Consider the following 20,903-nt stretch of genomic DNA (forward strand, 5'->3'; position numbering starts at 1 on the left):
GACTGTCATTGGATGGGGGCATCAAGACAATATTTAAAACATTGGCATTTTACAAGAGCATGAAGTTATACATGACATTATGTACCAGCAGGAAAGGAGGCGACAGGAGGAGCCCTTGTAGGTAATAGTTTTCGCGGGTGGCAAGCCATTTTTCTGCACTAGTTCTGAATTGGGGAAGATTGGGTGCAGTATGACCCAGAGCACAGTGATTAGTTTAGAAGACACATTTTGTTTGTAATTGAAAGTGAAACTGTTTCTGTTTTTACAGAGGATTCCCAGCCTGAAGGCAGTAGGTATAGAGTTAGAGTTTGGAGGCTAATACAGGTAAACTGGTGCCTCCAGATATCTGGATGTTGTACCTAGGGACTTTAAGGCAAAGTAGTTGTGCTGATCTGGTAGGTCTGGTCGACTGGTTTTTGGTTAATCTCTGGATCAGGTAGTTTGGTGCTGAATTCGTAAGGCACTTATGAGTCAGGGCAAGTGTTTTCAGGGAGATTCTGTTATTGATGGACAGCCAGCCGGCGTAACATCTCATTTCCAAAATGTGGTGGGATCGGGGTATGTTAAAAGCAGCTCTGATAGCGTTGTTTTGAAGGACCTGAAGTTTGTTTAGATTTATTTTGATAGTTCTGAGGTAGAGTGCATTGCAGTAATCCAATTTGGATAGGATCAGTGCTCTAGCTAAGGTGGAGCAGCTTGTGAGGGAGAGCAATGGTCTGCAGGTGTTTATTTACAGATGTAGGCTGTGGCGGTGGCTACTGCGTTCACTTGTTTCATCAGCGTTAAGGAGGAGTCCAGATAATGCCTACGGTCTTGATGACTTTGGAGACTGGGATGTTAATGCCGTCTCTCATAGCCACTCTCTTGCTGTTGCTACTGTCTAAAGGCCCCCAATCAAATCACATCTTTTCTCTCTGAGTGGGCAGACCTCTCCTCCTCCCTCCTGGCCTCAACCACTCAACTCCTCCTCCTTGGCGACCTAAACATTCATCTCGATTCTCCCTGTTCCTCATCTGCTCTCTTTCGCAACCTCTGCGATTCACTCTCCCTCTCTATCCTCCCCTCCGGCCTGACTCACTCTGCTGGTCACACACTTGATGTCTTGATCTCCTCTGGCCTCCCCTCTCTACTCCCCTCACCAATCCTCTCTCCAGGAATGATCACTGCCTCCACTCCTCTCCTCTCATATTTCCATCTCCTCCCCACAAGCCAAGCCTACCCCAAGATTGCCACCCACCTTCTCGGACATCCGGCCCATGAAGCGTGTGTCACTCGAGGCCTTCGCTGCCACCTTCTCCCCCCCCACCCCCCATTACCCCGTCTCCACCCCTGGCTGATTCACACCCTGACACAGCACTGTCTCTGCTCTACTCCTCTATTTCGGCTACCCTTGATGTTCTCGTCCCCTGTCATGAGGATCTGTTTGAAGGCCAAAGCCAAGTGCAATTCTTGGTATGACTGACCTAACTACACTTAAACGTAAGTGTAGGGCGGCTGAGAGGAACTGGAGAGCTTCTTGTTCATCCTCTGGCAAACTGGCCTGCCGCCTGCTCCAAAGGCAATACCGACTCTCTGTCCGCTCCAAGAAGAGAGTCCACATTCAAGCCTGCGTCTCTGCGGCATCTAACAACTCGGCCGAACTCTTTAAAATCTGCAAGGAGCTGGCCAACCCTGCTGCAGTCTCCACACATCCTCTCGCCCCCCAGGCTCTGTGCAATGCCCTTGCCTCTCCCATCTCTAAAACCCAGGACATCTTGTCCACCCTCTCCTCCGCTCCCCCTCTTCTCCCCTCCGCTCTCCTTCTCTGCTTGCTTCCCCCCTTCTTTCTTTTCCTTTCCTCTTTTTTTCTCCCGTGATGAGGTTGCTAGACAAGTCCGATTTATGAAAGCCTTATCACAACAGGTCCATTTCTGTTCCTCTAAAACCATTAAGGACCACATCGATACCCTCGCTCCGGCCCTTGCTGATTTCCGCAACCTCTCCTTTGCCTCTGGATCTTTTCCCTCCCCTCTGAGGCACTCCCTTGTGCATCCTTTTCTCAAGAAACCCACAGCTGATCCCACTTGTCCAACTAACTATCGCTCCATTTCCATTGCTCCCTTTTTGGGTAAGCTCCTGAAAAAGCTGGCCATCTCCCAGCTTAAACTTCATTCTGATTCTGTTGACTCTCTCCATGACCACCAATCCGGCTTCAGAGCTGCCAGAAGCACAGAAACTGCTCTCCTGAACATCCGTGAAGACCTGCTCTCCAACCTCAACTCTAACATTCCCTCTGTCCTCACCCTACTTGATCTCTCCTCTGCTTTCGACCCGGTCAACCATGCCACCCTGCTCAATCGTCTCCCTGACAACCTCGGTATCACTGATCATGCTCTGGCCTGGCTGACCTCTTTCCTTTCTGACCGACCCTCTGAGGTATAACTTGGGTCCTTCCTATCCTCTATCTCCCTCTCTACCTGTGGTGTTCCCCAGCGGTCTAGCCTCTCACCCTGGCTTTTCAACCAATACCTTGCAACTCTTGCCTACTGCATTTCCATTTTCTGCTCCAACTTCCAGTGCTATGCTGATGAAACCCAAGTCATTGTCAGGCTTCCTTTAGCCACCTCCTTTCTTTCCCTCATCTCTGATTGCCTAATCGCCATTCAAAATTGGTGTGCCGCCAACAAACTTTGCCTAAATGCCAACAAGACTTAGATCCTCCTCATTGATACACCTTCACCATCCTTTCCCCTCACTCTCTGGCTGGCCTCCCTTGGCCCTCCTCCTACCCCTACCTGCGAGGCTAAGAACCTCAGGGTAATCTTTGACTCCACACTTTCCTTCTCTGCACGCTTCTCCAACGTCTCTAAAAAGTCAAACTTCTTACTGCACCTCCTCAGAGGTACTCTGCCTTTCCTCTCCTTCCCTCAGAGGCTCAGTGTCTCCCAAGCTCTGGTTCTCTCTAGGTTGGACTACTGTAACAGCCTCTTTCTAAATCTACCTGTCTCCACTCTCCGCCCTTTACAACTAATACAGAACAGGACTGCAAGACTTGTCCTTGGCCTCAAGCCCTGGGATCGTATCACTCCAGCTCTGAAATCACTTGATTGGCTCCCCGTGGATGCAAGGATTACATTTAAAACCCTCTGCATTGTTCACAAGGCTTTCTGGGGCCTGGGACCAAAATACCTTCAACTATCCCTCTGTAAATACCTCCCCTCTCAAGCCCTTCGCTCCTCTACCTCTAACTGCCTCAGGGTCAGTCGTTTCTCTTAGAAACGAGCTGGGGGTAGATCTCTGTCCCGGCCACCTTGAAAGCGCGATATAAATAAAATATCTTGTCAATGCAGAAGGAGTTGAAGGTAGTGTCAAGTTTATTTAATTTGGCTTGTGAGCCAGGTGAATAAAAGTGCCGTCTTCTCATCATTGAGGCAGAGGCCATGTGTGCCCGTCCGTGCCTGAATGATGAGGTAGATTTTATTTAATAATTTAGAGTCCGTGTCATGATTGCCAGAGATCAATGGGTGTCGTCTGCATAGTTAGTGTAGGTGACATCTAAGTGGTCCAGACCATTGAATAATGGCTTGGTGAATGTTATATAGTGTTGGTGACACGCAGAAGCCTTGTGGCACTCCCCAAGTCACCGGGGCAGGGTCAGCAGATGACCAGGGCGAGAACACTCTTATTGTGTTTTCTAAGAAGGATTGAATCCACTCTGTGGCTTCTTCAGAGAAATTGGCTGAAGAGGAGAGGTGGTTGCAAAGGACTTCATGACTGACCAGATCAAATGCGGCTCATAGATCTAGGAGAAGGAGTGTTATGTTACCTTTGTCTATTTGCTCATCAATTTGTGTTTTAAATCCATCAGCGCCGTTTCCGTGCCGTGTCTGGACCGGAATCCAGATTGTCACAGGCCTACAAGATTGTTTGTTTCCAAATGGGTCTTTATTTGGAGATAGGATGCCCTGTCATTTTCAATAGGAATGGCACTGTAGTGATAGGTCTATAGTTTGTAGGGACATTAGGATCAAGGTTGTTTTTTTGTTTTTTTAGGAGGGGGAGTACCTAGGCATCTTTCAAGTTAGTAGGGACTGTTTTAGTTGCAAAGGATGAGTTGATGAAGGCTGTGATGGCCGGTGCAAGATCTTTTGCTGCTTCTTTGATGACGGCCGCAGGGCATATATCGCCTTGGCATCGGGAGGGTTTTAGGCTACTGATAATGTTTTCCACTTCGTGATGGGTAGTGGAGAGAATTTGAAGAGGTTACAAGGAATCTCTGCTTGGCGTTGGGTCTTGGGGGGGTTGTACGTCTGTGTTGATACGTTTTTTTATTTCGATTTTAGTTTGTAGCTGTGAGATTTTATCAAGGAGGGCTGCTTGAACCTTCGTGCACCAAGCCTTGTCTTTGGCACAAGACTCCGGGGGTGGGATGGGCGATTCTAGCTCTCAGAGGATTTTGAAGAGTTCTTTAGAGCTAGATTTAGCATTGGAAATTCTATTATTATAGATTTCACTTTTCGTTTGGAGGATGGTTGTCTTGTATGCCTTAGCCGCTTTTAAGACGGTATCTCAGGTAGGGGTTGAAGGTTGGTCGCATAGAGTTTTTTCTTTTTAAACTGTTTTTATTAGGTTTTGCATATGAAACAGTAAATACACAATAACACCAACTAGGGGCAGTGTGCCCCTGCCCCACCACCCTCCAATCCTCTTCCATAGTTCACACATATTGTTGGTTTGCACACAATACAGCAGCCTCTGTGCTGGGGTTCGTATGGTCAACTTTAGGGAGTTGACTGTGGACTGTAGCCCCAGGGGTTTCTGCATCTTGCAGACGATTTACACCTTCAGACACCTTTATTGTGGATGATCAAGGGGATACTGCCCGAGGGAGGCGGTTATCAGTTGTTGCTATTAGGCTCCTGTACACTAGGGTCGGTCCCAGGGTCCGTCTCCCTGGCCATGTAGTTCCTGATAGGTGCACACTAGTCCTTAGATTTGCTGGTAGGAGGAAGCGTCGGATTATATTGCGTTTCCCTCTGTTCACATGAGATTGAGCCAGTGTTGAAATGTTGGAGCTCTATTGGACGCCCACATTCGTGCGATCATTGATCTAGCAACCACAAAGGCCGTTTCTCGCTCCAGGTGCCTGACTCGATTAGGGCCAGTAGCAAAATTTCAGGGATGAGTGATGTGAGGGTGTCGGTCATACCTGACATTGCTTGAGCTATTTTTGTCCACAGGGGCTGAACCTGAGGGCAGAGCCATGCAACATGGAAAAAACCTGCAGGTGGCTGGTGGCATCTCTTACAGTTCGGGGGCCTATGTGGGAATAGCTTGTGCAGGGTTAGACGAGAGTAGTATATCTGATGAATGAATTTAAAGTGAATCAAGCAAAATCTATTATTAATAGAAATGGATCTGGTCTGGGCGTGTATTAAGCTCCACTGGTTATCCGTTAGTGTATTCCCCAGGTTGTCCTCCCATTTGTCTCTATGAAGGTTTGCACGTGGGTGTCTAAGAGCCCGGGCCATGCCATGAAGCGTTCAGACCAGCTTCCTGGTGGATGTTAGCGTGGTGATGTATACTGTTAATGGGGAAGTTGGGGGTGCTTTTGGAAAGTCCGGCTAGCTGGCTCGTAACACCTCCCGAAGCCGAAAATACAGAAATTGCGTGATGGGGTCCATTCTACCCTGGATCTAAGGTCATCCCATGATATGAATCAACCTTCAGGGGCAATATCTCCTGTTGTGTTGATTTGTAGGTTTGTGAAATGTTGTAGAAAAATAGACTTGTGCGTTAGTGGTATGCCTCAGACGTGATATATGGCCATGGTGGGGGGAGTACCATTGCCCCAGCCCGGGCCATTTCACTATGCGGTCCCACGCTCCGATGGTGACCTCCAAGGGCTATACTTTTGTTCTCACAGATCATTTCCGTGTGGTCATAGGAGTCCCCTGAGGTTGTCTGGTCGGGTAAGAGCTTTTTCGAGGTGTGTGTGGGGAAGTTCGCCTGTGGGGGACCACCACCAGACGGCATATTGAACCTGGGCAACTAAGTAGTAGAGGTAAAGGTTGGGGACATCCAGGCCTCCCTGTGAGCACGGGCAGCACAGCGTGTCTAATGAGACGCAAGGATGTTTCCCTGACCATATTAAATTAGTCATCATGCTCTTTAGTCGGTTCCAAAAGCTTGTGAGGGGCCAGATCAGGATGTTGTTAAAGACCTATAGTAATTTCAGCAGGACCACCATCTTGGAGATTGAGATCCGGGCTGATTGAGAGATGGGAAGGGGTACCCATGTGTCCAACCTGTGTTCCAAGTATTGCAGGGCTGCAATGTAGTTCTCCTCGTATAACCTAACCAAGGAGGTAGATACTCGGTTGCCTAGATAGCGGATTCCCTATGGGTGGCAGGCAAAGGCATCGCCAATGTCATTTGCGGTAACCCCTGTGGTGAGTGGGAGGATCTCGGATTTGGTCCAATTGATTTGCAGCCCTGATAGGGCTCCGAATTTGGTGATCTCCTCTACTACGGGATTCAGGTTAGTTTGCGGGTGTTTAACATATATTAACATATCGTCCGCGTATAGAGAGACGGTGGATGTGTGTGATCGGAGTGTAACCCCTCCGTGGTTGTGTTATTCTCTCTGGGCGCACACCACCGGCTCAATTGCCAGGGCAAAGAAAATGGGGGAGAAAGGGCATCCTTGTCTAGTGCCCCGGGATGGATAAATGGGTTCGGATTGTTTGCCATTGGTATACACAGGGCTGTATATAACAGTCAAACCCAATGTAAGAACGAGGTACCCATGCCAGCCCGACGGAGGACCTCAAACAGAAACAGCCATTCTACAGAATTGAATGGGTTTTCAGCATCCAACGCTGCCACTGCTATTGGGACCTCTGGGTTTACATCATGCATCAGGGTGAAAAGTCTCTGCAGGTTATTTTGCGTCGAGCGGCCTGGTATAAAACCTGCCTGATCTGGGAGAACCAGGCCGGGCATGTAGGGCAGAAGCCTGTCTGCCAACAGCTTCGCTAGTATCTTGTTATCGGTGTTCACCAGTGATGGGGGCCTGTAGGATGAGCACTTCATGGGGTCCTTGTCTAGTTTAAGGAGGACCGTCACCAGGGCTGTCCTGGTAGACTCAGGCAGTAACCCTGTCGAGCTGGCTGCCTCATACATATTACGTAAATGGGGAATGAGTAGGGTGGGGAAGGCTTTATGTAGTTCGGCAGTAAGGCCTTCAGTCCCAGGGACTTTACCATTAGGGAGTGAACGGATTACATTAAGGAATTCCTCATCCGTCAGGGGGATCGTTCAACCTCGTTCCGTCTTCCGGGTCCAGCCATCCCAGGGCGACCCTCTCTAGATATTGTCCGATATAGTCATGCCCCGCTGTACACTGGGTAGCACAGTGTTGCATAGTATTGTCGCAACGCGTTGTTTATTCTACCTTTTTCCCTAGTAGGTTCCCCTTCGGATGTTTCTATTTCTATTATGGGATCTAGTTGCCATGCTTGCCTGATAGCCCATGCTAGAGTCCTACTTGGACGGTCCCCCTCCCTGTATCTAGCGGCCGCTATTGGGTCTCGCAAAAATCTTTCCTCGTTGGCCATCAGCGGGCGAATCTCCTGTCTCTAGTCCTCAAGGCTAGTCTGAAGTTCGGGAGAGTCCTGCAGGGCTTGTTGGGTCTCCATGTTTTTTAAGTCTTTCTCCTTGGATGAGATGGCTCTATGAATACACCTTAGAACACCCCCTTCCTGGGAGATACACCAGCCCCGGATATAAACTTTCAAAGTTTCCCATACCACCCTGGGATCGGAGACAGATTCATTGTTTAGTTGAAAGAATTTGGTGATAGTTAGGCGGATATCTTCCCAGAATGCTATGTCCTCCAGTGCGCGGGCTCCGAATCTCCATCAGGGTTGTTTTGAAGGGGTTACCAGACCCTTCAACTGCACCAGGACTGGGGAGTGATCCGACAGGGTTCGGGGCAAAATCAGTGCTCTATAGGACACTTGAGTCAGTTCCGGGGACATTTGGATATAGTCTATCCTGGAGGAACTACCGTGGACCCTCGAGTAGAAAGTAAATTTGCGGCTGACTGGATGGTGGAGGCGCCAGACTTTGACCAGGGTGTAATCTGCTGCGATGGACGTCCATTTTTGGGCCGCCCGGCAGATAGTTGTCTGTATGGAAGAGGATCTATCCTGGGTTAATGTCAGGGCTATATTAAAATCCCCCGCCCACACCACTTCATACCCCAGGAAAGTACATGGGTGTTCAGAACAGGACTGGAAAAATTCCGGGCAGTCATAATTTGGACCATATATGTTTATGAAGAGAACTGACCAGCCATCTATTTCCCCAGCCGCCAGGACGAATCGTCCGACCTCATCGGTCACCAGGTTATGTAGTTTGAATTCCAATGATCAGTGTATATATATTGCACGCCCCGGGAGTGGGAGGTGTAGACGAGCCATACTTATGGATACCCCAGCCTGCCTGACTAGGGAGTTTGTGGTCTTTCCCCAGGTCAGTCTCTTGAAGGCAAAGGATGTTCACGTGATGATTCCTGGCATAGTTTGAGATCAGGCGTGTCTTTTTCCCGTTAGTGAAGCCTCGGATGTTCCATGTAACCAAGGTAATGTCTGTATGGGAGGGGGTATCTACCCCTCGGGTGTTAGGGAGAATTCTCTGTTAAGGCTAATTTCCCAAACCTAGTGAGCCCCCCAGCAGCTTTGCTGGATTTTTGGGGTTTAAGTTTTTCTCCTGCTAAGAGTGAGACTCTTTTTCTCCCACTCTTAGGCATGATTTGAGAATGTCCTTTGACTATGTAATATGTTTTATGGGCTATGGGGTCTTTTACTCCATAGGGCTTCATGTGTTTTTGGTATGTGTGTTACACAGCACCCTCAGTGACCCCCAAACATAGACTCCATACCCTGGGACTGACTACTGTCTCCCAGGGCATGTAAAGTCACCATTGGCTTTACTAGTCTTAAATTGTGAACAGAACCAGTACAAACCATTATATTGTGGAAGTACTGGTAGGGGTAATTCGATTGCTGCTCGGTCTGTTTTCCAAGGGGGCACTGTCCAGTCCCCCCTTGTTGAGTTTCTGGCTGGTGGCAGTGGATACCACGCGAAATATTCCACCGGAATATTTCCTAAGGGATTTTCCCATTCATTTTAAACGCACCACTTTTTGGTGCAATGTTAAAGATACTGCCGTGTTATTTATTTAATATTTATTCCCCGGTTGGGTCTTTTTGCCAGGACTTGGTTTTAAAATGGCGTTTGTGTTCGCCTCTGGAACTCTAACCCAAGTCGAGCCCTTTGTTCCACTTTTTGGCGGGCTTCTCCACAGAAGCCCTCCAAATGGTGCCACTCTGTCTGGGGTCAACAGGATGTGTGGGAGGGGGATTAGGCACCCCGGACTGAGTTGCCTTGGTAACTCAAGTCGCACTCTTGTGTGATTGGCCCAGTGGTGAGCCGCTCGGCTCACCACTTAGCATGTTTGAGTGACAGCTAGGCTGATGAATGGGGGTTTTGCTGCATAAAAGCAGGGCTTTGGGGACTGGAACTTCAGACGTCGCCACAGGACCTAAAGAATCCGAAGAGGGGAGAAGCTGAGCCATCTACAACGACACCACCGGTGGAGCCCTGCTGTATGAAACTCGCCACTTCCCGCCGACAGAGGAGATCTTCTTCCAGGAGAGTCTTCTTCCCTTTGAGCTGGTGGGACCAACCAGTTCACCTTTTTCGCCTTCCTGGATCGTCTCGTGGTCGAATCGCCCCTGCCAAGCACCCCGGCGGCCGGATAGCCACGCTTCACCACTACCGTGAATAAAAGGGTAGTACCTTTTAACCGAGAAACTCTGCGGCTGGTTTCTTACCTGGCAGTGCAACAACCTCCAGCTTTCCTCCACGTCAAGATCTCTTCCCCTGGACGAAGCTCCGACTTGCATCCGCTGCCAGGAACAACTGCCCCCGCTGGACAGACTGTCCAAGGTGTCCCGTAAATCCTTGACTCTCTATCCTGGGGTGACCTCGGACCTGTTAACATTACCTTTCTAACTTGATCCAACCTCTTTTGACTTTTCTGCAAAAGACTTTGAGTGCATTTCCACTGTGTGATCTTGGGCACATTCCGCCTTGCTCTCCAAGAGTGGGACTGGCCTATGAACTTTTTGCTCTACAGTAGACCCTGCTTTTCTTGACTTGCTGTGGTTTCTTAAAAGTGTTGGTACTGTGTGATTTTCCTGTTCTGCCTTTTCTCTCCCCTTCTTTTCTCTCCCCTTTTAAACAAATGATTGGAGTGCCATCTATGGTTACGCGCTCACCTCTGTTTTGCTAAATAAGTGGTGTCTTAACCTAGACTTGTCAAATACTTAATTAGGGAGGTGTATATACTTCTAGTGACTGTTTGAACTTGCTTGACATATTAGTGCCAGTGTATTTTTACAAGTGTGTTTTTAAATAAATAATTATATACTTTTATACCAAAGCTCTGGTCAGTGTTTGCTTGTACTACTGTATTTTTAGCCCTATTGTGTATACTCTATATACTGCCTAACTCTTCTTAAGAGAGGTCTGACTGCTCAGCCACAGCTACCAGGTAAATCTGGGTGGTGCAGACTGCTACCAATTGGGTTTACTGCTAACTCCTGTGGACTTAAATTTTTTGCAGTGGTCCCTAAGGGAACTGCACAGGTTTCTGCCTAACACTCTGGGGTGTGTCAAGTTGTGCTGAGACTGAGGCTAGTGACTGGAGGATGTATGTGTAAAGTGCTGGGTTCTAGATAACGTGTTAGGTACTTGGATAATGTTGTGTGTGCAGAGGATCCCAAGATCCTGGAAGAGAGTTCCCACCCGCCCCACCTCTAAACTTTGTGTCCCAACTCGTGTAACGCTGCGAATGTCCCCCACCCATTCCAGAAACACCAACCTACTGGCCGAGTCAGCCCCCCCCCCACCCAAGTAACACTGAACATCAACCCCAAAATAAATGTACTTTGTGCTGGCGGCCGCTGTGCATCCTATTGTCCTATTGGCGAAGGCTCGATACCACAAATGACATTCTCAATTTCGTTTCCATGGTTATTTGTGTCTCCAGTAGTTGCCATGTGGTACCCTGTACGGGCTCTGGGTTAGGGTCCCCCTGGTTATCTGCGCTCAAGGAGAGCTCAGTCCCCATCGGTCTACCTTAGGGGGATCAGCGGGGGGGAAGCCCCTGGATCCGGGATCTCCTTCTGGGGATGTAAAGAACAATGGACCTCATTCCGAGTAGGGCGGTAAGGGTTAACGGTCACCGCTAACGAGATTGGTGCCGTTAAACCCTTACCGCCCCACTACGAGTTCCCTTTGCGGGTCCTTCCTTAACACCTGCTTTTAGCAGGCGTTAAGGACGGGACCCGCAAAGGGACACCGGGGTCAATAACGGTACCGTAATTTATGGTAATTTATGGTCCATATTGCCGCCTTCCCCCTTCCCATTGAGCCCTATGGGGGCTCAAATGGGAATGGGGAACGGCCCTGGTGAATGGTTAATTACCGGTCCCTCCGACCTCGGAATGGACCGGTAATTACTCCATTCACCAGGCCGGAGTTTGTACGAGTTCGGAGGCAGCCATGCCGCAAATAGCGGCATGGTTACCTTCGAACTCAGAATGAGGCCCAATGTCTTCCCTTCGTGTACCATCCTGAATTTGGTGGGAAACATCATTGAATAACGTATGTCGTCTTTCTTCAGAATGTTTTTTGCTGTTTGGAAGGGCTTCCTCTGGTCTTGTACCTGTTGGCTGAAGACCGGGAACAGTCGTATCGTTGCTGAGCCCCACTGCAGTGTTTTTTTTGTTTCCTTCGCTGCCTGGAGCAGGATGTCTCGGTCGCGATAGTTGAAGATGTGAGCGAATATGGCCCTCTCGGGGGCCCCTGGAGGTGGTCTGATCACCAGCGAACGATGGGCCTGCTCCATCATGAAGAGGTCCGTGACAGTGGGGGGGGGGGTCGTTGAGGATTTCCCTGAGCAGTTTTTCCACGAACTGTTCCATATTGTCTATTGGGGTGGACTCGACTACGCCCGTAATTCTTATATTATTTCTTCTCAAGATCATTGTTCTTGGCCACAACCTTTTTGCCCGTTTTCTGTAGTGATGCGACCTCTCTTTCAAGTTCAGCAATTTTGTCCTCCCCAGTCTCCTATCCGAATGGCACCTCTTGTGTTTCAATTATTATTATTGGAACCAGAGAGACTTTTAAGGGCTTTGTCCACCATCAGCCAAGAGTCTGCAGACAGGAGTACCACAGACAAGAAGGACCTGTCGCAGTACTCGAGAAACAGGCAAGTGAAATTCCGGTTTGTTGCATGAACATTGAGAATCACCTGCTGCATTTATTGCGCACCATGTGGTGCTGGGTCTAACACCACCTTGCTGCAGCCATCACTGTTCCGAGTGCATCCATGCAACTTAATTGATCTTCAGATTGTGTAAACAGATACCTGCTGCTGCAGTTTCTGCCTTTCTAACCGCATAGAAGTCATGCAGGGCATGCTTCTTTGGTCATACTACAAAGATTGCTTGTAGTTGTGTGGCCGTGATAACTGCCCCTGAATTCCGCTTTCTTCGTGTCCGGGAGGTCTCCTGATGTCACCTGTCCTTTACAGGTCTGCATCCTATTGTGCCAAGGATGTCCAGCTACACAGTTTTCAGAACCGTATCACTGGAGATTGCAACTGCTGACAAGCCAGACCCAATCCCAATGCCGAATGTCACCTCCGCCCCGGCAGCCCCTGGACCTCCCACAACCGGACACAGCCTAGAAGTAAGTGAGTCCAGTGGATTCAGGAACCCTTAAAGTTGTTGCTTTAGGAATCAGAGGAGAAGTTAGCATACATATTCCTGTGCCCTGCCCATAAAGCTGCATGAGTGTTAAGTCCTCACCCTATCTCTCCCTTGCCTGATTAAGTTGGTTGTTAGTCTGGTCAAGGATGCCCCACCCTGGCCATCCCTAGAATGCTAGGACTGGGAGAGAAACCCATTTGAACTTCACTTAAATTTTGTAACACTTATCCGTAGGCAGTGGTTTTGTGGACTATTCCTATAATCTAATAGTTCACCCACTTGAACAATGTTACTTGCATAACTGGTGACTTTTGTGCACTAGGCCTCATTCCCCAAAAGGCGTGGACATCTTAAGTACCAGGGACCCTATTCCAGGTTGATCTGTAAGGTGTTCTAGATAATTTACACGCCTGGTTTTACCAGAATGAAATGTACTGTTCCTCACTTGCTTTACCACACAAAGTAATTTACACTGTTGCTTCTTGCTTTGATAACTATTGCATATCTGTGTTTTACAGGTAATGAGTTTGTGTTCAATTAGTAGAAGCCCAAATGGTGAATGTACGTGATAATAGTTGAATGATGCAAATTACCTCAAGTTTTCTATTGCTCAGTGTCAATATAGGAAATAATTGTATATTTTTCTTCTCTTGTAACTAGAATCATTAGTGTTTACTCTGTGTCTCATTGAAGACCTCGACCATTTCTGCATCCTCCTGTGTCTAAGCCTTACTGCTCTGCTACCTTACCTTGACTGGGTTTGTCTGGATATGCGTGTCTTTCATGTTCACTATAATAGGTTGGCCTCTCAGGAATCCACTCCAGAGTTGATTCTGATAATCCATCATTAAATGGGGGTTTAAAGAATGCGTATATTAGAAACCTTTCTATCTGAAATGTGAGACCGTGCTGCACATGCCAAAGGTCAATAGGGCTACAAATCAATCCTTTTACAATGTATTTTGCAATGCCGCCAGCAACATGGTAATAGCAACAATTGTCAAGTAAATGGAGATGTGTTGGTTAGCTTTTTCAGCATGCTGGATCTGCAAATTGTATACACTGGGAAAAGGAAATCCTGAAAGGGAATGTTTTAGTCATCTTTATTCACTACGTAGTTTAATATTTTCCATTTCTCTTAAGTTACTGATGGACCCTACTAGCAAGGTCAATGGCCGCGTGATCTAAAAATGTTACCAGGGTAAAATGTAATGCTTTGTCTTCGACTTCCTGAGAAAAGACGACCAGCATAACCTGGTGTTTATCAACCACACTAATTCACCTGTTAGAGATGCAGTGATGGGTCAGCCCAAAGTGATACCTCAGAATCATTAGATTGTTCATTTGTTCAGTTTGACAAGTGGGTGTTAACGTAGTGTCTGAAACTCCTATCTGAAAAATCAAATCCCCATAATTAACTGGCAATGGGAACTTGTCTACTGAAAGAATTGCTTTCTTTCTGTCGCGCCACAGGATTCCAAAAAGGAATGTATCAAGTGTAGGCCATCATACTTCAGCTCCGAGTGTGAGTTAGACAAGGCAGTATATTCATGTTTCAAACCTCATCCTTTCCCCAAGCATAGCCCTATCAAATACCACCTGCCAATTCACTTTAATTTTCTCCACCAGATAGGCAACATATTTTTCAAAATGAAAGTGCCACTAGAAAATGATTCCCAAATACCTAAAGTGATCAGCTACACACCTCATATTTCACATGCTTTCAAATTTAACATAAACACTCCTGATTAGTCGTACCTAAATGTCCTATAACTGCACAATTTTCCATGATCAGCTAAATCTAGAAAACCTTGAATACTACAGGGAGCTCATTGGAAGAAGTAGAAGGGTTTTCCTTCACTGGCCTGTTAGTCAACAAATAAAACTGATTATGTGATGAAAACATGAATGGTTTGCCATCTTGATCTCCTTTTTCCCCTATTTGTTTTGTAGATTTGTGACAGCTGCCCCTCCTGTCCTCGAATTCTTGGGTTAACCGCTTCTATTTTAAATGGAAAGTGTGACCCATCTGATTTGGAGGAAAAGATCCAGAAACTAGAACAAATCTTGAAGAGTAATGCTGAAACTGCAACTGATTTGGTGGTCTTAGACAGGTCAGTAGATAAGCTTCAGTATAAGAAGTATTGTATGTTTAACAATATAACAAATTGATTTTTTTTAAAAAACAGTTTAGCAGAATTATGGCACTCCATTTTCATTTTACTTTTGTTAGAATTAATTGAAAACGTATTACATTATCTGTTGTCTAGACTTTGTCTGATTCCCTGGATGTCTAAATTTGGATGTTCTGCAAGGCTTTCTATTTTATACTTCACAGACAAGGTTGCAGCTTGAGAAGCAGTGAAGCCTACACAGTCTTGCTTACCTTATTTACCGCATTACCTACCCAAAAAAAGCTATCTGCATGATAGCTTTGGAAAAAGTTATCATACAGATAACAGAGTGCTGGGCTTCTCATTGAAAGGCTCACAGACTTGTGCATTGTGCTTTCCTGCAATCACACAGATCTCTAGAACTGCCCAAATTAACCAACTGCAAGCATGGAACCTGAATGGTGGAAGAATATTTTTCAAGCTTAATGAGGTCTAATCTAATACCGCATGTAGCCTGAACATCTTCGACTCTGTGGTATAGATGTGATCAGCAGCAATGGTGGAGTCTGAATTTTAGCAGAGGTTGGAGTTGTGTATTGAGCTGTGGCGGCTCTGGTAGCTAAAGGGCTCCCTATCTAGGAAGTAGGGCAACCAAATTTAAACTCTGCGATAACTGCTGATGATGGTGGTGCAGGTCTCAAGCCCCGCTGTAGGGAGATCTTTGTGGCAAGTCCAATAAATAGAGAGAGAAAAAGTAAACCATGAAGCCATGGTCATTTTGCAGTGTCTCCCCCACTGTGACTATTAACATTTCAATTGCTATTCTGACAGTTTATTTCCTTAAGGAGTACGTTTTTACTAAAACATAAGATACAGGCATTCTCATTTGTGAAGCTCAGCATAAGAACTTTCTCACCTAACGTAATTTCTGATGCTTGTGAATCTACTTAGAATCATATGCTGTGAATATAGTCCGATGTCTTTTGGTAATCATGGAGTAATGCATCTTTCTTTCGAAGATCAAAAGGGACGTCGACATGGGCGTGACTGTAACACTACCCCTAACGTGACGTGTAGTGTGTTAGGCAAGATTTCCATTTAAAGGAATAGTGCTCTCAAAAATATTATTGTCCCGAGGGTTCGGGCATGTGTTTTTAAGTATACGTTGGATCGATAGCACAAAAATTTCCAATGCACCTTACCGTAGTTTTCCTCTTTTGTACACATGCAAAATCAGGAAGCAGGGCGCGGCCAACTTGTGATAATCTGATCAGTTTGCGCATCGCCCAGGTTGGCCTGCCCTGGCGGCACTAAATCATATCCCCCGCCCTTGAGGCTGACTCACCAAACCTAGTCATTTTCTCCACCTATCTCCATCACGTTAATGGGCAGCGTAGCCAAACGTGCCCAGTCATCACCTACGTGACGTGACGCAGAACCCGGGAAATCAACACACATCAACCCACAACACAGCGCGTCACAATTCGGAATACAAAACTATTCTTTAAAAGGAAATGGCAAAACAGTACAATTTTTAAAGTACTTTTATTTAACAATCAACGCTCCGACAACATCCGGCAATTGCCATATTCAATGAAATGTGTAATTTTTTCTTTTTTCTCGCTTTTTTCTCGGCCCACAAATGTTTGTTGTGAGTCACGCAGTGTTCCTTTTGGGTAGGTATAAGACATGCATCAGGCGCACCATGAATTGCAAGGCTTGGGCATCAGCTTGGCGCTAGGCCACCGTAAACGATGTCAGGTTGCTCCTTATCGCTGGTACCGCGTAAGGGCATATGGGCCCGTGTCGATCATCCCAAAAAAGGGTCACTGTGACCCAGCCATTCAAATGTATCTGCAGCTGGCGGTTGAAAAACCCGTCTTTTGGGATCTGGAATTGATGACAAAGAAAGGCACGATGTAGCTGTTTGGAAAAGATAACAGAAATGTGTCTCAATAGCCGATCTTTATTAAAATGTATCATTTTACCGATTAATTCTGCCCTGCGTTAAAACTAATTAAGAACACAGACGTGAAACGATGGCAACACAGAGAAAATCATGTGAAAAAACGAGTCCACAATTATATTCAGAGGTTAGTGCTATGGAGTATGTTCAGCTCGAAATGGGATGCGGAAGCTGACGCTACAATTCCAATAACACATAGATGGCATTTTAGTTAAATATTAGTGTTGAACCTTGGGGAACCAAGTGGTGGTCTACATGCATCTCAATGCTGGACTGCCCATGTGCCCGGAAACAAAGACAAGTACACACACAGGTTGTACTTGCGTGTCATTGCAATATGCCGCAAAGAACAACCCAGTACAATGTAACCTAGCAATAACGGTGGGCTAATGATAAATTGAGTCGTTGGTCTATAAAATCCTTGTAAGTAAAACTTACATTATATTCAGCATTTCCATTCTCTTAGGGTAACGCAGAGACACCGTTCTGATCAACGCCTTTTCATAAAATTAAATTGCATGATCCTTTGCCCAATTTTGGAATGCTGAACCTCATCATATTTGATGTTATTACACTGCTACCTTAATTCATTCCTTTGGGGAATCATGCCTTTCTCTCAAGTTCGAAAAACAATTGAACCTTGTACTGTGTGCGATGCGTGGGCTTGCTGAGCACGCAAGCAAAAAATCAAAGCTGCTGACCTTCATTCAGAATGACGATACATTCTTAGTTTGCAACATCTTTTCTCGGCGCATCCATGAGAAAGGGACTTGTGAGGCATAGGCACAGGAGGAAAAATGTGGGGGATTTCAGTGCACGCTGTTCTTTGTGCTGCATTAGGGGTAACGGAAACTTCGCAATGACAGAATGCGGTCTAGTCCAAAGTTGTAGTCGAGGGTACAGAAAATGGAGTCCAAGTGTGTCTAGCAATAGCTCCACCTCTGCTTATGTCAGGGCCTTCTTCCACATGGCAGCAGAAGGGCAAAGGATGCGCCCCCCACGAGTGCAAGAGCAGGGTGTCACTTTCGCGTATAATGTATGGGGGCGGGGGGCTCAACCGACCCACTCCTTCCTTACATTAGCAACGACCCCCAACACATGCCCCCATGAATATATTGGTCAGAGTGTAGCTATTTCTCACCAACAACCCACTTTGATCAGTGAATGTCCCACAGTAGGTCGAGGAAACTGAAACTGTGAAGTGTGAAAGCACTGCGTTACATTGTATGGCATTTGTAAAAATTGAACTTGTTGAAAAAAAAATTGACAAATAGGATATATTTCAAAAGACAAATTGGTTACTTTATTTGGACACTTCATAACAACATTGTTGATCAAAAAAAGAGATGTAAAATACAAGAAGAAAAGATCCAGGACTCTGCGCCCGATTTTATGAATACACGTTTTAATGACTAGCCCTTAAGTTAATGACACGTGTTTCGGCCTTCCTCGGCCTTTCTCAAATCAGGGCTGTTGTATATCACAAAGTAATACACAATAAATGAAAAAGAAAGTGCCCCTCTGTATATAATAGGTTGTAAATCCAAACAAGAACAAAGACATTCATTGATTTAAATTCATGAAAGGATTAAAGCAAAAACATTGGCGTTACCACACGCCCATATGAACGATAATATCATGCAAAATCCAAGACAGAGAAATAAGGGTTGGTGTTGGGGATGGATGCATGGATTAAAACAAAGAAACAGTAAAGAAATATATATATAAACCATTAGGCACAGCATGGAAAACCATATGGGGGGCGAATGGGAAGAAAAAGAAATGGGAGGAGAGAAAACAGACAAGTACGAGAAAAAGGAGAGATAAATGAATTGTCATTAGTATCAATTCTTCACCTTAATGGCTAGTATTGGATTGCTAAGTCACAATGTTCCAATAACTTACCCTCAATGGGGGTCACTTAATGTCAAGTGTGTAGGTCTTCTCTCATGTACTTGAGTTATTGTTGAGGTACCTTGATCAAAGATCTGGTGGGACATTAGTAGTTAAAAATGCCATTAGGCCCTATTCTCATGTTGCTGATTTTATGTATAGAAACATCTTGTCTTGAGTCAGATCTCAGAGGTACAAATCACAATGTGAATCTATGAAAACCCCAAAAAGGGAAATCATTCCTCCGTAACTATCCCGAACATCATGGATTTCCCATATTAATGCCGCGTCTTCTGCCAATTTAAAAGTAATAGTCTCATTACAACATGAACATCCTATTCAATATTACCAATCGCAATGTGAGTCTATGAGTATTCAAAAAAGTGAAATCATTACTCCGTAACTATCCCGAACATCATGGATTTCCCATATACATGTTGCGTATTCACCCAATTCAAAAGTAACAGTCTAATTTCAACATAAACACCGTATCACATATCGGGTGCGTAGACTTACTTAATAATGCTCCTGTCATCCGCGTTGGCTTTCTCCGGGTATCTAACACCGGCCGCCGCCATTTTGGGAATATTTAACTATTGCCATGGCGACGCGTCGTCACGTCTGCCATTACGCAAAAGTATACGCGTATCAGGGTGTGCAAAAACGCTTCGTTACCCATTCAATCTAAGGAATCAAAATTTTTAAAAAAAGGATTTAAATGTAAAGAGCCCAAAACAAAGATGCTATGTCCTTAATTTAATTTGGGGAGACCAGCGTTACCTTTAATAAGAGAGTTTGGTTGTCCGTACTCAAAGTTGTCATGGCGACGAATCGCCACGTCGGCCAATACAACACGGCAAACGAGCATGCAGCAGAATTGCACTGCCCCTTGAGTCAAATCATTAGTGCTTCCTACGCATACAGTAGGGGGATCCTAGTGATATATCATGCGCGTGCCTCAAATATAAGCATAAGTATGATCCACCTTAATCCCGATATGTAATTAATCCAATGTGTCTTAGCTACTAATGCTAAAACTAAATCATTGGTCAGAAAATGGGGGTTCGTCATATAGACACAATTTGAGTTTTTAAAACTGCAACAATCATCAAACACAGTTTATGCATTGCTAGGTTACATTGGCATATAATAATTCTACTTATTTATAAAAACTGGGACAATGTACTCCATCTGTGAAGAAAAGACATCAATATCAAAGTGACTTAGCTGCAAATCCAATATACATTCTTAGGATAAAAACAATTCATTGGGAAGCATACATCTCATATTCAGGCAGGTTATTCTATTAGAGTTAACCCATTCCAGTCAGTCCGAGACTGGAGTCAGTGTGCTATAATCAAATATAGCCTCACAGGAACAACGCCATTTCTGTATCAAAATTCAGGCCTAGCACCGTTGTATTGAACGAGCAAATTAATCTAGCTTCCGCTTGGCGTAAGGCTTTTACTCTATCACCACCTCTTTTGGTTAATGTAACGTGCTTCAGGCCCATAAATCTGATGAAGCTCATATCGTCCATTTGGTGATTCGTTTGCCAGTGCATGGATAATGGTAGGGCTGAATCCTGGCTTCCAATTTTCGTCAGGTGTTCCCGAATCCTGGTCCTCAGTTCCCTTTTGGTACTGCCTATGTACATTTTCTTACAGATACAAATTATTACATAGACCACAAACTTGGTTCTGCAATTAATCATAAGACGAACCCCCATTTTCTGACCAATGATTTAGTTTTAGCATTAGTAGCTAAGACACATTGGATTAATTACATATCGAGATTAAGGTGGATCGTACTTATGCTTATATTTGGGGCACGCGCATGATATATCACTAGGATCCCCCTACTGTATGCGTAGGAAGCACTAATGATTTGACTCAAGGGGCAGTGCACTTCTGCTGCATGCTCGTTTGCCGTGTTGTATTGGCCGACGTGGCGATGCGTTGCCATGACAATTGCGGTCACCATGACAACTTTCTGAGTGCGGACAACCAAACTCTCTTATTAAAGGTAACGCTGGTCTCCCCAAATTAAATTAAGGACATAGCATCTTTGCTTTGGGCTCCATTCATTTAAATCCTTTTT

General features: G+C 45.7%; 1 protein-coding gene across 1 annotated transcript in view; it reads left to right on the forward strand.

Moving 5' to 3' along the window:
* DICER1 (dicer 1, ribonuclease III) overlaps positions 1-20,903 on the forward strand; it is a 2,611,056-nt gene that overhangs the window by 388,027 nt on the left and 2,202,126 nt on the right. The window contains exon 6 of the mRNA XM_069637684.1: positions 14,784-14,944. Within this exon, the coding sequence (XP_069493785.1) occupies positions 14,784-14,944 (161 nt within the window). The remainder of the gene's footprint in view (positions 1-14,783; positions 14,945-20,903) is intronic.

The sequence above is a fragment of the Ambystoma mexicanum genome, chromosome 14, assembly GCF_040938575.1.
Source record: "Ambystoma mexicanum isolate Mex_15411 chromosome 14, UKY_AmexF1_1, whole genome shotgun sequence".
Taxonomy (NCBI): Eukaryota; Metazoa; Chordata; class Amphibia; order Caudata; family Ambystomatidae; genus Ambystoma; species Ambystoma mexicanum.